We start from the raw sequence: 20,856 nt of genomic DNA, 5'->3' as shown, positions 1-20,856 counted from the left end.
TGCAAGGGAGGGCACCAGGATGAGGTCTCTTGTGATCTGGTGTGCTCCCTGGGGCATTTGGTGGGCCGCTGTGAGATACAGGAAGCTGGACTAGATGGGCCTATGGCCTGATCCAGTGGGGCTGTTCTTATGTTCTTAACTACAATTCCCAGGAAGCCTTGCAGGTCTCTTGTTATCTGGTGTGCTCCCTGGGGTATTTGGTGGGCCGCTGTGAGATACAGGAAGCTGGACTAGATGGGCCTATGGCCTGATCCAGTGGGGCTGTTCGTATGTTCTTATGTTCACCTCTCCCATCCCAGGGAGCAAAACACCAAAATGAGATCAACCTTTTCATTGTGGATCACTCAACATTCAACCATTGAGATTTTTCTTCCGTAGTGGCAAGCGGCGCATCCTTTATTGAGTGAGATCGTAATTAGCCTGCTGAAGGAATATTTTAATCCTTTCTTCAATGAATGAAATGATGAGAATGTGAGAGAGAGGGAAGCTATAAAAAGCAGCAAATCCTCTCCTTCAGAGACCAGTGAATGATTTAGCAGGAAGAGGGGTTGGGAGAACATAAGAACCACCATGCTGGGTCCAACAAACGTACCGCCTCATCTGACAAGTCCGATCATTGGTCAGTCGGACTCCCCAGGAGGTTTAGGATGGGAAGTCATAAGTTGCGACTCTAGTGCTCTTCCCAGTCTGCTGCAGTGGTGAGACCGGGAATTGGGTCCCATCAGATTTGCCACTGCCCGAGGGCCCAATCCTATCCAATTTTCCAGTGCCGGTGCAACTGTGCCTATGGGGTGTGCACTGCATCCTGTGGCGGGGAGGCAGTCCCAGAAGCCTTCTTAAGGTAAGCGAACATTTGTTCCCTTTCCTCAGGGCTGCATTGAGGCTGCACCGGTGCTGGAAGGTTGGATAGGATTGGGCCCTGAGGCTCAGTACTATGGCAGCTGTGTTCCTCAGTACTTTGGTAGTCAAAGATATACTGCCACAAAACATGGAGGTTCCATTAGGTACCATGTCTAGAAGTTCCTAGTAGATCTAGACTCTGTGGATGTAACAATCCCTTTCTATAAAGCCCATCTGTCCTTATAGCCATAATTGCATCCTGTGACAGTGAATTGCCCAACACTGTCATGCCTTGTGCAAAGGGGTCCTTCCTCTTGTTTGTCTGAAATTTCATTTATAAACAGCCCACAGTCTGCGTGTGTGTGTGTGAATGACTGCACAGTCCTAAGCAGGTCTACAAAATGTATTGTGTTCAGTGGAGCTTGCTCCCAGGAAAGTGTGTGTAGGAGTACAGCTTGAGAGAGATTCTCTCAATCTTTCCCTGCACGTCAGCTGTGGAATCCTTGTGTGCTGTGTATGGTTCAGGTGCTTGTTCTAAAGCTTGGCTCTGGTCAAGTCTTCCTATGTGCACTAGGCCTCCTGCTTGGAGCAGTGGTATAGCTGCCTCCTCTGGAATCTGGGGCCAGTATTCTCCATGCCCCCCTCCCGAAGTGCCTGATCCAGAAGTAATTGTGGCAGCATGATGAGGTCACCGCCAGTAACTTCTGGGTTACGGCACTTGAAGTGGTTGCAAGCTGCTTTGAGCAGCTGACCAGGTGTGTTTTTTTTGGGGGGGTGGGTGGCAGCAAGGAGGCATACTCCCTACCGCAGTACCTTTTCCTGCACCCCCTTCCCCCCCACCATGGGTAGGGAGACACGGCGGGCAGGCCAGCTCCAGCTCCATCTCAGGATCCACTGTCGGGGGTGTGGGTTGGCACCACAACAAGGCATCGTACCTGGGGCAATGTACCCCCCCCGCCGTCCTTAAGTTATGCCACTGGCTTGATTGTCCTCTCTTACAGAAGATCTCCTTGAGGAACCCCTGATTTAAGCATCCAGCATGGCTGGAAAACCACTGGTGCCTGAAGCCTACTTTATCAGACCACTGTGCCCTAGCTGCAACCTTGTCTACGTTCTGAGATGCCCGACTCGGGTCTCTTCTGGTGCTATTCAGGGAAATCAAGGATAGAGCCTGGGACACACAGAGCAGGGGCTCCACCACCAAGCCCTTCCCCAAAGTTACTGAGCCACGATGGTTCAGGAGTTGGACTTCAACCTGGAAAGTCCAGGTTCAAATCCCTGCTCGACCATGAAGCTTCCTGGGTGACTTTGGACCAATCTCTCCCTCCCTCAGCCTCGTCTACCTCATAGGGTTGCTTGGCTACATCCCTAGTTGCCAGCGTGTCTCCTACTTCCTCAGTGCCATGTTGTTCTGGTGTTTTGCTTGTCTTCCTTTTGAACTCAAAACTTTCTTTTTCTGCTCTCTTTCTGCCGTGCTTTCTCTCCCTCTCTCCTTCGGGTGCTCTGTGGGGGATGGGCAGATTCCGAACAAGTGGACAAGAAAGGTGAGTGCCCAGCTCCACGCTCGGGGTCTCCTTCTTCTAGTGTTCTCCGGGTTGGGAGGGAGGAGAACGTGGGCAGAGGTGTGGGCAGCCCCAAGTGGGTAGGCCTATTCATATTCACTTCTTTTCAGAGAGGCCTTTAGAGTTGTCTGCCTTTCGAATAAGGACATCTGAATTTTATAGGCTCTGTCTTTTCATATAAGGCTTCTGCTCTGCTTGTGTGTTTTATTGTAATTGTTTTTAAAGTTGTGCTTTGTGAATTTTTAGGGTCTTTTTATTTGTGACTTTATGATTTCTTGTATTTTTTTTTAATGATCTTTTGTAAGCTGCTTTCGGGTTCCCACCTGAGGATTAAAAAGTACAGTAAATAAATAAATACTGAATGCTTGAGAATTGGGGCTTCTATCCCTTCGTCATTCACTCGAGCTTCATTTCTCAACAGCTTCGGGGCTGGCCGAGTATGACTACCCTACCAGCGACAAGGCCCTGCTATATGAGTATGAACGCAAGGTAGGTTTGGGGGGGGGGGCTTGTTTGATGCTTGATGTTTTATGAATGGCAACAAGGTCATAAGGATACAGCCGTGCATGGCTGTGTTCACACCATTTGTAAATTCCGCAGTTGCTCTTGAGTAGAACTGGGAGGGTGAGTTCAGGCTGCCTGTCAAACTCTCGCCTTCTGTTGTAAGGAGTCATGATGCACCACTTTTCAACAGCAAGTTCACAGAGCAAAAGCTATGAGAAAATGGTGCGCTGCCCCAAAGGGGCTCACAGTCTAAAAAGAAACATCAGGAAGAAGCCAGAAACAGCCGTGGGGGTGATGAGAGATGGCTGCTCTCCCTGCTAAATATAAGGGAATCGCTATAGATTGAACCTCGGTGTCCATGGGGGATCGGTTCCTGGACCATTCACAGATACTGAAACCCATGGATAATGGAATCCGTGGGTGGGGTTCAGCAGGACCTCTGGAAGGTGCTTCTGGTTGCCTCCAGGAGGTCCTCTGTGGGTCCTCCAGGCGTGGGTTCAGAACCTGTGGTGGATCAAATTTGCGGGTTCCAAAGCTGTGGATAAAGAGGGCCCACTGTACTGGAAAGGTGCCCCTAAGCTCAGTTGGCAGGGATCAGATCTCTGATCTGTTAGCTTTACACTTGCGGCGCTTTCAAATAAGCTTCTCCATGTGAATTCTGGAGTGTGGCTGTTGTGTAGAGGACGATACCACGTTTGCGCCTGTGTCTTTGAACCGGGTCCATCAGGCTCCAAAGGGGAAATCCTGGCTGCTTACTTTCTGTCTCTAGGAAGGGAAGGACAGCAAAGCTGACCTCTGCTCTGTGCGGCTGGGGTGGTGTTTTGATGACAGAGAAGAGGTGACTTCCCTCCCCCAGAGTGTCCTGCTGCCTTCCCCTTGTGGCTGTCCCTAGCTCTGAAATTATTTCCTCTGCCCTGCCCTAGGTTAACGTGTCTGCCTCCGACGTCAAAGGCATGGTGTACAAGTCCCAAGAGATCCAACGTGACGAGCTGGTAAGTGGCTCTGAAGCCAGCCACAAACAACTGCACCTCGCCCTCCCACCTGGTCAGGTGTGCATCCAACCCCAAACCTTCCCTTGTCTGCGTTGTCTGCCCCTCCATCCCTTCCATACTCATCCCTCCAAACTCAACCTGCACATGCCTGATCTTGTCTGATCTCGGAAGCTAAGCAGGGTCAGGCCTGGTTAGTACTTGGATGGGAGACCGCCTGGGAATACCGGGTGCTGTAGGCTTCTACCATGATCTCGGAAGCTAAGCAGGGTCAGGCCTGGTTAGTACTTGGATGGGAGACCGCCTGGGAATACCGGGTGCTGTAGGCTTCTACCATAGTCTTTCCAGGCTGAAGGTTGCCAACCAAACTCAACCTTCTCTTATCATGACCTGAGAACTGCAGTTTATTGTCCTTCTCCTTCTCTCCATTTCCAACACATGCTTCGCATTACACACACCCAACCCTCCCTTTCGTTCAGCTGTTGTGTTGCATGTTGTGTACGTGTGTGTATCTGAGAAGGGCGTGAGGGTGGAAACTTCAGCATGTCCCTGAAGGCATTGTGCATTTGAATGATGAGCCACCTAGAGCCCATAACTGGCTTTTCAACAAGGAAGCTGGGCCCCGATACCTGGGTGTAAATCTCATTGATCTCAATGGGCCTTACTTCTGAACAGGCCTGCGTAGGTTTGTGTCTGTAATGTCTTATATTCCAAGGTTCCACATCGAAAAGTCAAATCAGTGAGAATAGTCTGGATGGGTAAATGTTGTCATTAAAGTTCTTATTCCAGTAATTTATAAGGAGCACCCATTCCTGGGGAAACTTAAGTATTGCGTTGTCTTTTCTTGCGATTCCATAATATTTAGTCTTTTATCATGTGAATCTTATTCCACACCTGTTTCAACCAATCCACAAGAGCAGGTGATTTGGATCTCTTTGCGTGACTGTCATCCTGTTTGATACTATCAGCTTTGAGAGTACTAATTGCCCCTTTTGGGTGTGGGGGGAGTGCTTAGATTCAGCCCTCTCCTGCCCTAAAAAGAAAGTTAGCTATTTTGTGTATGTGTTGCACACACTGCTGGGTTTTTAAGCATTTGGTGGTGGCCTGGTGAAAATTATAGCAGTAATATTTCGTTCTATGTATTTTTCTTCCGCCCTTCCTCCTAGGAGCTCAGGGTGGTGTATGTAGTTCCTTCCTTTTGCCCTCACAACAACCCTGTGAGATAGGTGAGGCTGAGAGACAGCGACTGGGCCAAGGTCACCCTGGAAGCTTCCTGGCTGAGTGAGGATTTGAACCTGGATCTTCCTGGTCTGAGTCCAACTCTCAAACCGCTACACCTTCAAGTTGCTTCATGCCAAATAGGTTGCCACAAGCAGCGTTTGCCATGCAGCCGTTTTAAGGGACGGCCCACTGTTCATGTAATGTGAATCAGTGGCAGTTCCAATGCCTGGGTGTTGCAACACAGCTCCATCCCAAGATGGCTTCTGCCTGGTTGGGGCCCTCTGTGGCTGGTGCAATGTCTGCATAGGATTTTTCCCATGTGAGCTCCCAACCTACGCCCCACTGTCCCCAGTGCAGAAATCATTGTTTGTTTGGCCTGAGACTTCCAGGCTCACATCTAGGTACTTTTATAAGTTCAAGTTGACCCTTGGTATCCTCAGGAGTTCTGTTTGCAGAACCCCTGCAGATACCAAAAACCATGGGTGCCTGAGTTCAGCATCTGATGACTTATCTGAGGCCTCCAGCGGCCATTTCCTTGGCTTTCACAGGCCTGGTGCAGGGGCAAGGTGAACCCTTAGCATCCGGGGGTCCTATGTCCACGGTGAGTCATATCCACCGATATGGGACCGCAGATGCAAAGGTCCACTCTGCTAGAGAATCTCGACAGCCTCTGATAGAAGCATGGAGGCACTGATCCACAGACTAGCAGGACACATAGATGAGGCTCCCTACCAAACAGATGTTTGGTACTGTCAACTTTGACGTGATAGATTGCCTCTAGGGGGAAGGGGAGCGCCCCCCCATCTCCACTCCCACAAGGTAATGAATGCTGTCATCACGGGCAGTGCAAAGCATCTGTCTGCAAGGTGCGTGCAAGATCCCTCCCCAGCAATAAGACAATGCACGGCGCATAATTTTTGTGCTGTGCCCAGCATCCCATTTGCCTGCAGTCAGCATTCAGCAAGGCAATCCTCCTGAAGAATCTGGGCTTCGGAGCACAGCTTGCTCTTGCTAGCTCCAGGTGCTAATGTTGCAGTTATTTCATTTCTTCCTTTTTTTAAAAATTTTTTTTTAAAATTTTTAGTTCCTTTAGAACTCTTTGGGAGAATTCCATCTGCTCCGGCTGATTTATGAGTTTAATCTCTCCGTTTGCTCTCAAATGTCCTCTGAAGACGATTTGGTCAGTGTCATTCCTTCAGATTTATCGCCTGCCCGAGAAACAGTTCGGGTGTCTCTTTCCAGCCTTGTCTTTGTCTGAGACAGATGCAAAGCACTCATTTAACTTCTTTGCAATATTTCTGTCTTCCTTAAGTGTTCTTTTTACATCTTGATGGTCTAATGACCCCAGCAAATTTGCCCTGGCAGTCTTCCTGCTTCTAATGCAATCCTTTAAAAATTATTTTCCTTGGCTTTAATGTCTCTCTCTCTCTCAGTGCTTCTCATCTCTTTCACCCCCACCCTCTTCAGTTCAAGCCTATTAAGCTTTTTATTACGTTAAAACCGATAGAATTTCAGCCCTTTTTTTCCTTCCTTCCTCTTTTAGAAAGGGCTCTTCTGAATTCTGTTGATGGTACGTGCAAATTCTGGATCATTATTATGACAGCGCTTTTAAAATTGGGCCTCTGTACAGCTTTCAAGCACGTCCCCTGACGAATTGCTCTTTTTAAATTATCCTTTGGAATTTATTTCTGGATCATTCTCTTTTGTTCATTGAGCTAGGCAACGAGAGAGCTAGCATCGGGGCAACCCATCCATGAAGGGGGGGCCTTTTCCCTTTTCTGGGAAGGGGGTTGGGGGGGCTTCTTCCTTTTCTGCTGCTGCTGCTCCTCCCTCTCTCAGCATTTGGAAAGAGGGAAATGAAGCAGAAGAGGAAATGGGCTAGAGAGTGGTGGGCTAGAGTGTCCCCGATACTCTAGCTCACCCCTCTCCTTTTCTCCACACTAACTCTTCCTTCCCCTTTTCCTTTTTGAATCCAGAGAGGACGAGGAGGGATAGTGGAGATCGTGTCTGGCACATGACTGGGAAGGGGGAAAGCATTTACACAAGAGTGATGGTGAGCATTTGGGCCCCAATCCTAGCCAACTTTCCAGTGCCGGCGCAGCTGCAGTGCAGCCTGGAGGTAAGGGAACAAATGTTCCCTTACTTTGAGGAGACGTCCGTGACTACCCTTCCACAACAGGATGCAGCACATACCCCATTGGCACAGCTACGCTAGGTCTGGAAAGTTGGAATAGGATTTGGCCCTTAGTCATTGTCTCAGCCACCAGGAGATCTTGGGCACCCCTTGCTAACACATGTTACAAATAAATCAGGGCTACACCATTTAGGCTCCAATCCTAAGCACACATTCCTGGGAATAAGTTCTGTAGAATACAGTGGAACTTACTTCTGAGTAAATGTGCACAAGATTGCTCTATTAATTTAAAGGGAGTAATAATAGCAAGAATATTTTATCATTATATATAATGAATCATTACTATATATCATGTAAGTATGCTTACTAATAATAATTCTGAGGGTGTAATCCTAACCAACTTTCAGCACCAAGGGCAATGGAGTTCCAAAGTAAGGGACTGAATATTCCCTTACCTTGAGGAGGCCTCTGTGACTGCCACCCAACTGCAAGATGCAACACATGCCCCATTGACACAGCTATGCCAGTGTGGAAAAGTTGGTTAGGATTTGGGCCTTAATAATATATGGGAGGGGGGGGCCTGTATCCGCAGATTCACTTTTCTGCGGATCAGGTCCATGGGGCCTCCCTGCACACCTCCCCCCCCCCCAGCGTGAGCCCCATCTAGAGGCTTGGGGAGCTCTGCAGTGCCCTCCGGAGTGTTCACTGAGGCCAGCAGAGGCTACGGTCGTCCGGGACTTCCCCAGGCACCCTAATGCCTTTTAAGGCATTAAAAACGTCATTTCTGGTTTTATGAAAAAAAAAAACAAACATCTGGAAGTGACATTTTTCCCCTCTAAGGGGAAAGAACAGCCCCTTTTTCCTGAACCCGGCAGAGTCTGAGCCTGGCAGAGACTGCAGTGGAGTTCATGGCCTTTCCTGGGCTCAGAGGACCCATATTAGCCGCCCTGGGTCCCTTTAGGGAGAAGGGTGGGATACAAATAAAGTTGTTTATTATTATTATTATTATTATTATTATTATTATTATTATTATTATTATTATTTCTGGAGGGTTGGGGAAGGAGTCCTCTCATATTCTCAGATTCAGGTATCCACGGAGGGTTCCAGAACTCCAGTGGATACAGGGCCATGAATTGGTACTTTGAATTGGTGTAGCACTTTTTGAGTCCAACATCCTGCAAGTATCATTATTCCACCATTGCAGATTGAAGGGTTGAGACTGAGCAGGAACAACTTGCCTGGAAGCTGCCTTCTGAGCTCTCATCAGAGATTGGAACTGGGGACAGTGGCATAGTTAAGGTGGCAGGGGGGGCACATTGCCCCAGGTGCAACACCTTCAGGGGGTTCCAACCCACACCTGCAACGGCAGATACCGAGGGGCAGGGGGTGCAAGAGAAGGATGCCTCCTCACCACCAGAGTACTTTCTCCTGCACCCCCCCAACCCCCGTGGGCACTTTGCAAGCGCTTTTTCTTGGCAAAAAAAAAGCAAAAAAGCCATTGGCTGCAACCTCTCTGAACATGCAGTAAACACGGAAGTAATCGGCAGTGACATCATCACATTTCTGCAATTACTTCCACTTCTTGGTGGGGGGGGAGGTGGCATCATGATTGAGAGACTTGTTCTCTTAACCTCCTTTTTGGATGAAATCATTTTGTTGGCTCAAGTGCTCCCAGCTGAGAGCAGATTGAAAAGATATCTACAGTATTTGTAATGATAGAGTTCGTGCAAACCGTCAATGGCAAGCATCACCTTAATCGGCATTCTCCGTTCTCTCTCACGCATGCACACGCAGGGGAAAGAATGCCTCTCCGTCTGTCACGCACATGCATGCTCACAAAACAAAGAAGGCATGCCTTTGGCTGTATATACCTTTTCTTTGCCTGAAAGACGCTTTTGGGGTTAAAAAAATGAATTGCTCGTACTGGTGGGCCCTTCTTATCCATGAGTTCGGAACCCACCAATTTGACTCACCACAGGTTCTGAACCCACACTGGAGGGCCCCACCTGACCTCCTGAATGTGACTGGATACACCTTCCAGACATGTCTGGGAGGCATTTTGAGGCCCTGGGGGGCCGTGCACATGCCTCAGAAAGCCCCCCAGAGGTGTCAAAAAGGCACTTCCAGTTTTCACCCAAAAAAACGGAAGTGTTTTTCCAAAGTGACACCTCTGGGGTCCAGAAAGACCATGTGGATCTTCTCCGGGCCTCAGAGCACCTCCAGATGTGACCTGAGAGGCACATCTGGTTGCATCCTGAGGTCAGCTGAGGGCCCTGACCTGCGGATTCAGTTATCCGCGGGTTTTGGCATCCATGGGAGTTCCGGGAACGGAACCCCCACAGATACTGAGTGCCAACTGTATTTATTCCTCGACTTGCCTTACTAACATAATTGTGTCTGCCGTTGAAAGCCAGGATTTCATTTCCCAGCATCTTTGCTGCTTCAGTTATCCACTTGAGCACGTCCTTTTGGTGCTGCCATTTTTATCAGCACCTTCAGAGAAGGTGGGGTTGTCGGGTATAATTCCCCAGGGCCCTGGTATTAAATAGGTACCCAAGTAGGGTTGCCACCCGTCCTTCAGCGGGGTCTGGGAGTGGACTTACCCAATGGCAGTGGTTCCCAAACAGTGCAGTGTGGAGGCCAAGAATGCCACAGTGAACTCACAGGATGTCTCCAGCAGCCTCTTCTTACCAGCACTCCCGGGCACCGCCGTTGAATTGCGGGAGATGGCTGTAGGTCTTGTGCGATTCAAGATGGTGGTGTGCCATGACCGTGGTAAGTTTGGGAACCAGTGCCCTATAGGAACCAAACTGGAACAACCCACATGGCTCCCAAACTCCCTGAAGAGCGTCAAGGTTGCCGAAACAACAGGGATGCTTCATCTGGGAGCAGGAAGGATGGAGGAGGATCAACTGTGCATGTGTCAAAGGGCCCCTGTTAAAAACCTTCTCGGTGGCCCACCTAACCACTCTGTGGCCTTAGAGAGAGTGTTGGCAACCTTCAGTCTCGAAAGACTATGGTATCGCGCTCTGAAAGGTGGTTCTGGAACAGTGTCTAGTGTGGCTGAAAAGGCCAATCCGGGAGTGACAATCCCTTCCACACCGGGAGCAAGTGCAGTCTGTCCCTGGTCTGTCTCCCTGGCTATGGGCCTTCCTTCTTTGCCTCTTTGCCTCAGTCTGTTGGCCAAGTGTCTCTTCAAACTGGGAAAAGCCATGCTGCACAGCCTGCCTCCAAGCAGGCCGCTCAGAGGCCAGGGTTTCCCACCTGTTGAGGTCCACTCCTAAGGCCTTCAGATCCCTCTTTCAGATTTCCTTGTATCGCAGCTGTGGTCTACCTGTAAGGCACTTTCCTTGCACGAGTTCTCCATAGAGGAGATTCTTTGGGATCCGGCCATCATCCATTCTCACGACATGACTGAGCCAACGCAGGCGTCTCTGTTTCAGCAGTGAATACATGCTAGGGATTCCAGCACGTTCCAGGACTGTGTTGTTTGGAACTTTGTCCTGCCAGGTGATGCTGAGGATGCGTCGGAGGCAGCGCATGTGGAAAGCACTCAGTTTCCTCTCCTGTTGTGAGCTTCTGTGGCCTTAGACTTCAAATATATAAATGCCCAGTGCTGGATTCTGTCTTTGTCTCATTCTAGTCAAGAAATATAACCCAAAGCTGAGACTGCAGCTGAGAGCCAGCTGGGTGCACAGGGATACCTATTAAGTTACAGGGAGAACAAAGCAGAGCGAGGCTAAATTGGCAAGACATGGAAGAGGGAAATGGCTAGATCTTTTTTTTTTAACATCCCGGGATTTATTGGGGAACATTAAGAATGTGTTCTTAAGGGCATTAACAATTAACAGTTTTATAAGAAGTCATATTAAATGTCCCCCTTGCTGTCTGATTACTTTGTTCCAAATTCTGGAAATTCTATACTATCTCTTTAAAAGCTAATAAAGTTATGGGAAGCTTTCGTATTGGGGCTAAATGACACATTGTGTTGGAGTTCTGTAATTGAAATTCCCAATGTACTGATTTGCTTTTTCGGTAGAGAAAATCACTCCAATCAGGGCGGTTGAGGGGCAGTCAGAGTCCGATCCATTTTTTTTCTGTACCGATTCCATCACTTCAGACGTGCCTATCGGTTTTCTCCTCCACAGCGCCAGCTTCCAGGTGGGAGTGATCTGGTTTAGGACGGCTGGGTTAGATTCAGTGTTAAATGACGTTTAGCCTGTGTTTAAAGTAACCGTTTATCCAAAGTCTCTAACTGAATTTACCTCAGTAGGTAAAATGGTGGCAGGGGAATCTAATGGATTCCGCAATCACCAACTCAGTTTTGATGGTGGTTAGGCTTAACCTTGAAATGCATTTTGTGTTTCAAGGGAATAATTTATTCTCAGCTGTCTCTGAAAGTAGAACCAATGGTACAAACTGCAAGAGAGGAGATTTCAAATAGACATCAGGAAAAAAATTCCTGACAGTTAGGGTGGTTCGGCAGTGGAACAGATTGCCGAGAGAGGTGGTGGATTCTCCCTCACTGGAGACATTCAAGCAGAGGCTCGACAAGCACCTGTTGGAGATGCTCTAAGAGGATTTCCTGCCTAAGGCAGGGGGTTGGACTAGATGACCTATGAGGTCCCTTCCAACTCTATGATTCATGATTTTTTTCTTTTTTTCATTGCAAAAGCTGAGTATGATGCTTGAATGAAGAAAAAAGAAAAAAAACCGTGGCTGGCGGTCAGCAACCCAAAATTTGAAACCATGGTTTGAAGGGAATTTTCAGAACAGCGACCTGTGCTAACTCCGGTTACAGCGTGATTCCTAAAACATGGTTGTGGCCACTGTTCCACCTTCAAAGGCCGTTGCCCCTAGAGATTGATGTGCTGAGCAGGTGGAACAGAAAAGCACTTTGAAACCATGGTTTGCCCACACATTTTTGAACCTCAAACCGTAATCTGGGCTCTTAACTACGTTAAGCACAAATCAAGGTTAAGTGTGATGCCTAAATAGAGTCCTAACAATGAGTCCCAATAGTTTCAAATATTGATCATTAGCAATTGATAATGAGTTTTCTGGGGCTTAGGCCTGGGCTTTTTTTTTTCCTCCATTGCCAGTGGTCAGTAATGGACCATGTGATGAAGTGTCAGAGATAACTTCTGAGCATGTGCAAAGGTGTCTTTCCTCAAAGAGCCACACTCACTTGATTTTCTTTAGGCTTAGAACGCATGATTTTATTTATTCGTGCCTCTTAGCCCATCCAATTCTTACTTAAGTTTGTCTCTTGGTTCTATACAAAATTCCCTCTCCCCACAGAAATCTTTTGACTGTGCAACCCACACGTACATCTGTTGTAACATAACACTCCAACTACACCTTGGCCTCTTTCTTTTTCCCCTTTTGTTGAGGGCTGTTAGTTCAGCTCTCTCTCTTCTTTCCCCCCCCCCCCCAGTGGTTAGCTGGCATCAGATTACTCGGCAGGAAGCTGAGAAGTTGCAGCCATCGGCTGCTTCCCTGCAAAATCCCATCGCAAAGTCAATTTATCCCGGGGGAGCTGCATTTCTCTTTATAATGGGTATCCTCATTTCTTTGACTGAGGTCACCCTCTGCTTCATGTCACATTTCACTTCCTCGCTTCTGTTTTTTGGGAATTGCGATGCAAGGACAGGTCGTTTCTGCTTCGTTTCTTGGCTTTCTGGTCCCTGGCGGGCTTGGAAAAATCAGAGGCTGAAGCCGCTCAGGAACGGCACAACTGGAAAGAGTCTTCCAGTTCAGTTGGCCACCGATATATCTTGTTCTCTGTAAGAGCAGGTGACGACAAGCTCCAAGCTCAGGCTGTTTTGACAGGTGATGCTCAGAACGTGCTCCTCTGAAGAGCTTTCGAAACACAGTGGAATGGAACAGAAAGCGGAGATGCTGTTTTTGAACTCAGATGTCTGCTTGAGCCCTTGTACGTTTTACAGTCTGAATTGTGGAGGCAAGGACTGGAAACATTGGCTTAAGTATCATTTTGTGCAGAAGGCCTTGGGCATGTGAACAAATCCAGTTTCATTTCTGCAGTGAAGGCCTGACGAATGCTGCGGGGATCAAAAGCTTACTGAGCTGTCTTGAACTTTTGCAATAGGTGATGTAATCTTTCCGTAATCCATTTGCCTTCTAAGTCGCACCTTTTGTGTGCAGATTCCTCACTAGTCTTTATCCTTGCAACAGCCTTGTGAACTAGGTCACAATTCTCACTTTTCCAGAGGAGAGGGTGAGTTACTTGTCCCTGACTTCATTGTCCCTACCATGACGTGCATGACTGGCAGGCATTTATTTTATTTAGTTATAGTCCTTTTCTTAACTACATCAAACTGGTGCCACTCCCAGGAAGGCCCTGCTGTAGTGGAGGCCAGTTGGACCTCATTCAACGGCCATTTGATTAAGGCAGCCATTTTCAACCTTTATCATCTCGCAGCGCACGGACAAGGTGCTAAAATTGTCAAGGCGCACCATCTGCTTTGTGACAGTTGGCAAGGCATACTGTGCTACCGGTAGAGGGCTCGTATCCCCGACAGCCCTACTAATAAGTGACCCTCTCTCAAACTCCCGTGGCAAACCAGCGGACCATTTGAAGCACACCAATGTGCCATAGCACACTGGTTGAAAATTGCTGGATCCAAGGCAAGGCTTTAGCTGTTGAAGAGGAACATAAGAACAGCCCTGCTGGATCAGGCCATAGGCCCATCTAGTCCAGCTTCCTGTGTCTCACAGTGGCCCACCAAATGCCCCAGAGAGCACACAAGACAACAAGAAACCTGCAACCTGGTGCCCTCCCTTGCATCTGACATAGCCCATTTCTAAAACCAGGAGGTTGCACATACACATCATGGCTTGTAACCTGTGATGGATTTTTCCTCCAGAAATTTGTCCAATCCCCTTTTTAAAGGCATCTAGGCCAGATGCCATCACCACATCCTGTGGCAAGGAGTTCCACAGACCAACCACACGCTGAGTAAAGAAATATTTTCTTTTGTCTTTCCTAACTCGATTTTTTTCTCTAGTCACCAAACATACGGGAAAAGGTGGTCCATCCATAAACCAGGTCCCAAGCGAAGTGCTGTCCGCAATCAGAATGTACTTGATGAATATTGAGTATTATTCTTATTAGTTCATCAGCACTTGGACAGAATATCACCCGCATTTTTCCATTTATCTCCAATAAGAAAAAGGAGTGGAGTCTTCTTTTGTAATGAAAGCTTGAAACATTCAGGGAAGGGACCTGGAATGGTCATGCAAGGCCCACCCCACCACGATATCCTTCACACGAGGTTTTTTTATGATGTGTAAAATTATTGTACATGTATCCATAAAAGTAATGACCGAACCCAAACTTGGTCAGCATTCCAAACGGAAGAAAATGGTCTTTCTCTCTCTCTCTCTCTCTCTCTCTCTCTCTCTCCCACGCACGCACACAAGCAGAGAGAGAGAGAGAGCAAAATGGCCGTCACCCTATTGCTGCTTCCAATTATGGATAACCCACCTTGTTCCGGGATTGGCCACAAAGCACCGTCCCCCTATAGCTGTAGACATGCTCACAGCTGTTTCTCTTTTCTTTCATGGGCTCCAGACATCTTCCCTCAAGGCCACACTCCTGCTACAGGGATGTTGCCATTTTCTCCACGCTCCGTGCAGCCAATTCTGATCACGAGGTGGGGAGAACGCAGCCTGTTCCCCCCTCCCATTTGTTGCTAGAGAGTTTAGCTGAAAGCAGTTGTGTTGGGAAGTCCCCTTGGATCGTTCCTGGGATATCACTAACCCCAAGCAGTGCATGTTTTGCGACCTTTTCTGACGTTCTGAATTCTCGTTTTTTTAAAAATAATATCCTTGGTCTGGGGCGCATGTATGCTCCCCAGGTTATTGGGGGCCCAGAACCAGGGGGCATCCACTAAAATTGAGTGTTGGGAGAGTTAAAACAGACGAAAGAAAATATTTCTTTACTCAGCGTGTGGTCGGTCTGTGGAACTCCTTGCCACAGGATGTGGTGATGGCGTCTAGCCTGGACGCCTTTAAAAGGGGATTGGACAAGTTTCTGGAGGAAAAATCCATTACAGGGTACAAGCCATGATGTGTATGCGCAACCTCCTGATTTTAGAAATGGGATTATGTCAGAATGCCAGATGCAAGGGAGGGGCACCAGGATGAGGTCTCTTGTTATCTGGTGTGCTCCTTGGGGCATTTGGTGGGCCGCTGTGAGATACAGGAAGCTGGACTAGATGGGCCTATGGCCTGATCCAGTGGGGCTGTTCTTATGTTCTTATGTAAGTACATCCTGCACTCAGCATCCCACATCACCCCTTGCCCATCTGTGATGGCCCAACTATGTTGGCCCAACTATGTGGTGTCCCTGAGGCGTCCCTGGGTTCCTGAGCTTGCAAAGAGTTCCAAAAGCAACATAGCTAACCACTCCTATAGAAACTTACTGCTTCCAAAAGCACTGTCTCCCCCCCCCCCAAATCATTTTAGGTACAAGGGGTGCCCTCTCTAACTTTGTGAGCACTTGGAGTCGATAAAGGGGGGAGATGATACGGCTCTATTAAGATTGACTCTCTTCTTTCACAGGAGCCAGACACTTTGGTCACCATCAACAGGGGTGCTTTAATTGGCCTCCTTGTAGTGGCAGTGGCCGTTGCCATGGTGATCATCATCAGCCTCCTGATGGTTCGCCGGAAGCCCTACGGGACCATCAGCCACGGGATTGTTGAGGTACGATTGGAAAGGACCATCCAAATCCAACCTCTGTTTGAGAGTCCAGCCGTGGATTAGATAGCCTACACAAGGCAGGTTACAAAGCACAGGGCAGTTCAACCACCCGGAAAGCTCTTGCAAGACAGAAGGCTCAAGCTAGCGAGTCAAGCTGCAAATTGCATGGGGGGAGGGAAAGGGGGAAGGCAAGACATGAACAGAGAGTGCAAAGTTTCTAGCCAAAATGACCCGAGGAAAGATTTTATTCTGATTCCCCTGCCCCCAAGTATAGCAATTGAACGGATCCTGACTGTAAATAGTCCCATGTGCCAAGAGAAAAAAAAAGGGTGCTTTCTGTAGGACTGTTGTGACATGTGAAGCTGCCTAGAAGAAATGTGTATTGTGTTAAACTTTCTTAAAAAAAATTCATGGCTTCCCCCAAAGATATTTGGGAGTTGTAGTTTTGTGACGGTCCTGAGAATTCTGTTAGACTCCGTTCCCCCTACCCAAAAATTCACAGCATTCATTGATCTCTGAAGAGAGAAAATGTCTTTAAATTCTGAATCAGGGTAGGCGCATCCATTTATTTTATTTATTTTTCACATTTTTATTCTTCTTCCTCCAAGGAGCTCAGGGGGGCATACATAGCTCCTTCTCTCCTTTTTCCCTTACAACAACCCTGCAGGCTAGGTTAGGCTGAGAGAGAGTGAACCGGCCCGAGGTCACCCAGGCAGCTTCATGGCTGAGTGGGGATTTGAACCTGGATCTTCCAGGTCTGAGTCCACCTTCCAGACCACTACACCATCCTGATTCTCATTTAGCCGAGTGCAGTGGTCACTGAGGCAGCAGATTGGTGGGGAGCACACACCTCCAATGATTGCTTCATTGAAACTGCTGGTCGTCCTCCAACACGCCCTAGCTTGGAAAAGAGAGGGGAGGAAACAAGAGAAAGTGTGGCAGTGAAGAGAGTGGTGGGCTCAGGAGACTCTCTAGCCCACTACTCTCCTGTCCTCCCTGCTTCCTCTTCTGCTCCACCAACCTCTTCCTTTTCAGGGAGTTCAGGGTTTATTTTTTCAGGGTTCAGGGAGTGGGAGGAGCAGAAACTGGCCCATCCTATCACCAGATATGGACAGGGGGGCACTGTTTGGTGCACTGTCTCCAGTGTCGAGAAGTTTTGAGCCAGTCCCACCCTTGGCAACTCCCTCTTCGTGGGTTTGGTGGTCCTCCTACTGCAATTATGGCGAACTCCAATGTTGTGCTTTTAACCCCTTCTTCTCCCTCTTCCCACGGTAGGTGGACCCCATGGTCAGCCCAGAGGAGCGGCAGCTGAACAAGATGCAGAACCATGGCTACGAGAACCCCACCTACAAATTCTTTGAAGAGATGAACTGAGTTCCTCGATGCTAAGGGAGGGGGGCGAGGAATTCGGGTGTCACCGGGGAGGAGGGCGTGGCCATGCAGCTTGGGGGGGCGGTATCTACAGAGGGAGAGGGGGGTAAGTTCTACAAGCAGCTTCACACTGAACCCCTCTCCCTCTACCCTGACTGAGCCTCGCCCCCCCCGTCCCCTCCTCCTCTTTTTGTTCTTCCATTTGCCATATTCCCTTCTGGTCTCACAGCTCTGATCACTGGCCTGCTATTGACCATTCCTCCCCCCCCCATCACTGTCCTGTCCCAATTTCTAGAGTCTCCCCCCCCCCCAGAGCTGCTGGAATCTGGTGCCATCTCTGGGTACCTCGACCACGGTCATCTGGAACCCTCTAGGCTATGCGCAGGTGGAGGGTCTGTGGCCTCTGCAGCACTGTCACACAAGAGACTGGGAAGTGGCACCTAGACCCCACCCTCCCATGCAACCCTCAAAACTCCACAGGTGCACATCACTAACCCAATGCTCTGCCACGTGGGACTCTCCTGTGCGCACCATCCTTAACCCTCCACAGGGCTGACCGTAGTTTTGGAGTCTCTGCCCACACCCCGACCCGTGTGCGTTGCTTCAAGACTAGACAAGCGCCTAGCGCACTCTCCCCCAGAGCTGCCTCCTCCGCACATTCCGTCCACTGCAAGCACCTATTTGCAACCTCTCTTTTTGCAGGATTTTTTTTTTTTAAACGCCTGTCACTTCCGTGTGAGACAAGAGAGCCATGCACCTGCACATTGCTATAACCTCGCCTGCCTCCAGCGTAGGACTCGAAAAGGGCCATCTCAGCTTGCTTGCCATTTTTGTATGTTACGCTTCCTTTTTAAACCTCCTTCACTAGTTGCACTTAATTTATTGGAAAGCCAGCTAAGAGGGTGGCCTGGAATGGACAAAAACCCTCTTCTTCCCTTGACCCAGTTTAATGTTCATCAGCACCTTACTTACTAGTTTGGAGAGGGGAGAAGCAAGGATCCCAGCTCTTCCCTCCTCCTGCCTGTTCCTCCCTCTCTCCAACCTTGCAGGATGTAAGGAGATACCAGTGGAGGGCTAGTCTTTGTTTTGTCCATCCCAGCAAGACCTAGACTGGGAGCTCAGCAATGCTTGGGGGAAGCGGGGTGGGTCTGTTACTGGACTAGACTAGCAGGCATAACACCTCTTATTTTGCCAGCTACAGTGGGACATTTTTCTTACAGGAGAATTTTGTCAATTCCAAAGGGAGGGCGCGGGAGGGGGGGGCCATATGACCCCATCGCCAAAAAAGCAAAGCAATTTTGGGAAAGAGCCATCCTAGGGTCTGGAATCGGGGAAGGGGGGCAGCGAGCCACTTGGGGTAGGTTCTTTTGCCGCCTGGAACAGTTTGCGCCAAGTTCCTTCCTCTTTCATTCATTTTTGCAACTGGGGTGAAGCGCATTCCTGCCATAATGGTTCTCAAAGAGGGTTCACAATGGGGGGGAAAAAGCCAGATGTATGGGTAGGCAATATTGCCCTTCCAATAACAGATCCAGATTTCTCAGCTGCTGTTGCAGATGGGGCAGAGCAATGCTTTCTTGTGGCTTCTGGCTCTGATGGCAGTAAAGGCAGTGGTGTTGTGAGGGTTTGCGCCACCCGGTGCGGGAGACCAGTGCATCACCTCCTCCCGTACAGTTCTCTCACTGGTTTTTTGGCTATAACTTTGGACAGAACAGAGACATCTCAACATGGTTTGTTTCATTGCATTCTGCATGAAACTACACATCGAATGATATATGGTGGTATTATTTAAAAATACTAAAGTTTTAAAAATTTTGGCCAGTAGTGGTATCACCCCACTCCCCCATGCGCGTCACCCAGTGCAGCCCATATCCCCCCTAGCAACGCCACTAAGTAAAGGTATGTTTGGGGGGGGGGGGTGGCGGCAGGTGTTCTTTAGAATCCTCTCTCCAGTCCTCCAGCTCCTCTTGCCACTACTGGGGAGGGGGGTAGCTTCCTTGGGACTGTACCATTCTACTCGTATAGAGTTGCAGTCAAGTGAGTGGTTGCTGGCATCTATTCATAAGGATATTGGGATCGATTGGAAGGAAAGTCCATGGGGCTGATTTTGGTGGGGGTCCCCCTCTCAGATAGAGTCCCACTGGACAGTCATGGAAGCCTCAGCATTGAGGAGTGACCAGATCCCACCTCACACAGGGTGCATGTCTCTTTCCAAGTTGCATGGGAGGGAGAAGTTTGGCAAGTGCAAGTTCTGCCTTTTCCACGCTACAGTGGGAGTCTGTGCACCTGCAGAATCTCTTCCTGACTTGGAGAAACTTGATTCTTGTCCTGTGGAATCGCACAGTCCCACAGGTGGGCCAGTTCCCCCCCCCAACCCACCTGCCCACAACCCTCCCCAAGTCCCATCCACACTGTATTTTGGGAAAGAAGAATGTCTGGTTCTGCACCTTGACCGCACCTCTGCTCTGTCGTCCTGCTCTTGCTGATTCACTCCCTGCCCTTCCTTGCCCCAGTTCTGTTTTAGTTTGTGTTCCTTTTTAAGCTGACACTCTTGAAATCAAGATGCAAATGTCAATACAAGACAAACCAGGAGATGGATTTCAATTGCCAGCCCTCCCACCAAACTAATAAAATATTGTCACTTCTCTAACCCTAGTTCTGGGCTTGGACTCCTCTGTACGTGGGTGAGGACTATGGGGAGGGTCATAGGAAAAAATATGCTAAAAATGGAGTTGGTTGCCATTCTTTGCAAGAACTGTGTGAACCCTGGAAGGAAGGGGTGTGAGAGGGCCTAGTCAAGGAGGCTGGTTTAGGTCAGCCAAACTCTTCAGCCTGCATTGGATAAAAGCTTAAACCAGGGGTGTCCAAACTTTTGGCAGGAGGGCCACATCATCTCTCTGACACTGTGTTGGGGGCTGAATTAATTTACATTTCAAATGCGAATAAATTTACATAAATGAATATATTAGAGATGGAACTTGTATGAATGAATGGAGGTCTTGCAATAGATCAAGGCCTATAAAAGTCCTTGCACAAAGCAAGGCTAGCCTTTCCTTCACTGCCTTTGCTGCATCACAGATGTGAAACAGCAAGCAGTGGAGGGAACACTTGTCCCACAGCTCATGCAAGAGGTCAAACAGTCATCTTCACGCTGAGAGCAGTTGCATCAGGCCAGCATGGTCTCCAGCAAGTCTTCGAAGGGCCAGATGCTCATTGGAGACTGGGGGCTCCCCGTGGGCCGGATTGTGAGTCCCTGAGGGCCACAAGTGGCCCCCGGGCCGGGGTTTGGGTACCCCTGGCTTAAACCATGGTTTGGCCATTTGTGAACAGGCTTTCAGCTTCCAAACCCACCTAGTCTCAAATCTTTCAATTCTCATTTCCTGGTCTGAAAAAGGCATAGTTTGCTGTGGCATCCTCATTAGGCAAAATGCAGTTTACCCAAACCTGTGTTTGACCAATTCATACATCAGGGTCAGCTGTGAATTATGCAAGACAATGGCTTCCACTGTCA

General features: G+C 48.8%; 1 protein-coding gene across 3 annotated transcripts in view; it reads left to right on the top strand.

Moving 5' to 3' along the window:
* Positions 1 to 19,989, top strand: part of APLP1 (amyloid beta precursor like protein 1) — a 43,275-nt gene extending 23,286 nt beyond the window's left edge. The window contains exons 13-17 of one of the 3 annotated variants that reach the window (XM_066638272.1): positions 2,361 to 2,384; positions 2,824 to 2,891; positions 3,830 to 3,898; positions 15,837 to 15,980; positions 17,253 to 19,989. In XM_066638272.1, the coding sequence (XP_066494369.1) occupies positions 2,361 to 2,384; positions 2,824 to 2,891; positions 3,830 to 3,898; positions 15,837 to 15,980; positions 17,253 to 17,351 (404 nt within the window). In that variant the 3' untranslated portion in view covers positions 17,352 to 19,989. Of the gene's footprint in view, positions 1 to 2,360; positions 2,385 to 2,823; positions 2,892 to 3,829; positions 3,956 to 15,836; positions 15,981 to 17,252 lie in introns of all 3 variants that reach the window. The other 2 variants (XM_066638270.1, XM_066638271.1) reach the window with 2 other exon arrangements.
* Positions 19,990 to 20,856: the final 867 nt, after the last annotated feature.

Source organism: Tiliqua scincoides, chromosome 10 (assembly GCF_035046505.1).
Source record: "Tiliqua scincoides isolate rTilSci1 chromosome 10, rTilSci1.hap2, whole genome shotgun sequence".
Lineage (NCBI taxonomy): Eukaryota > Metazoa > Chordata > Lepidosauria > Squamata > Scincidae > Tiliqua > Tiliqua scincoides.
The sequence above is the reverse complement of the archived record's forward strand: the minus strand, read 5'-3'. Positions and strand labels throughout refer to the sequence as shown.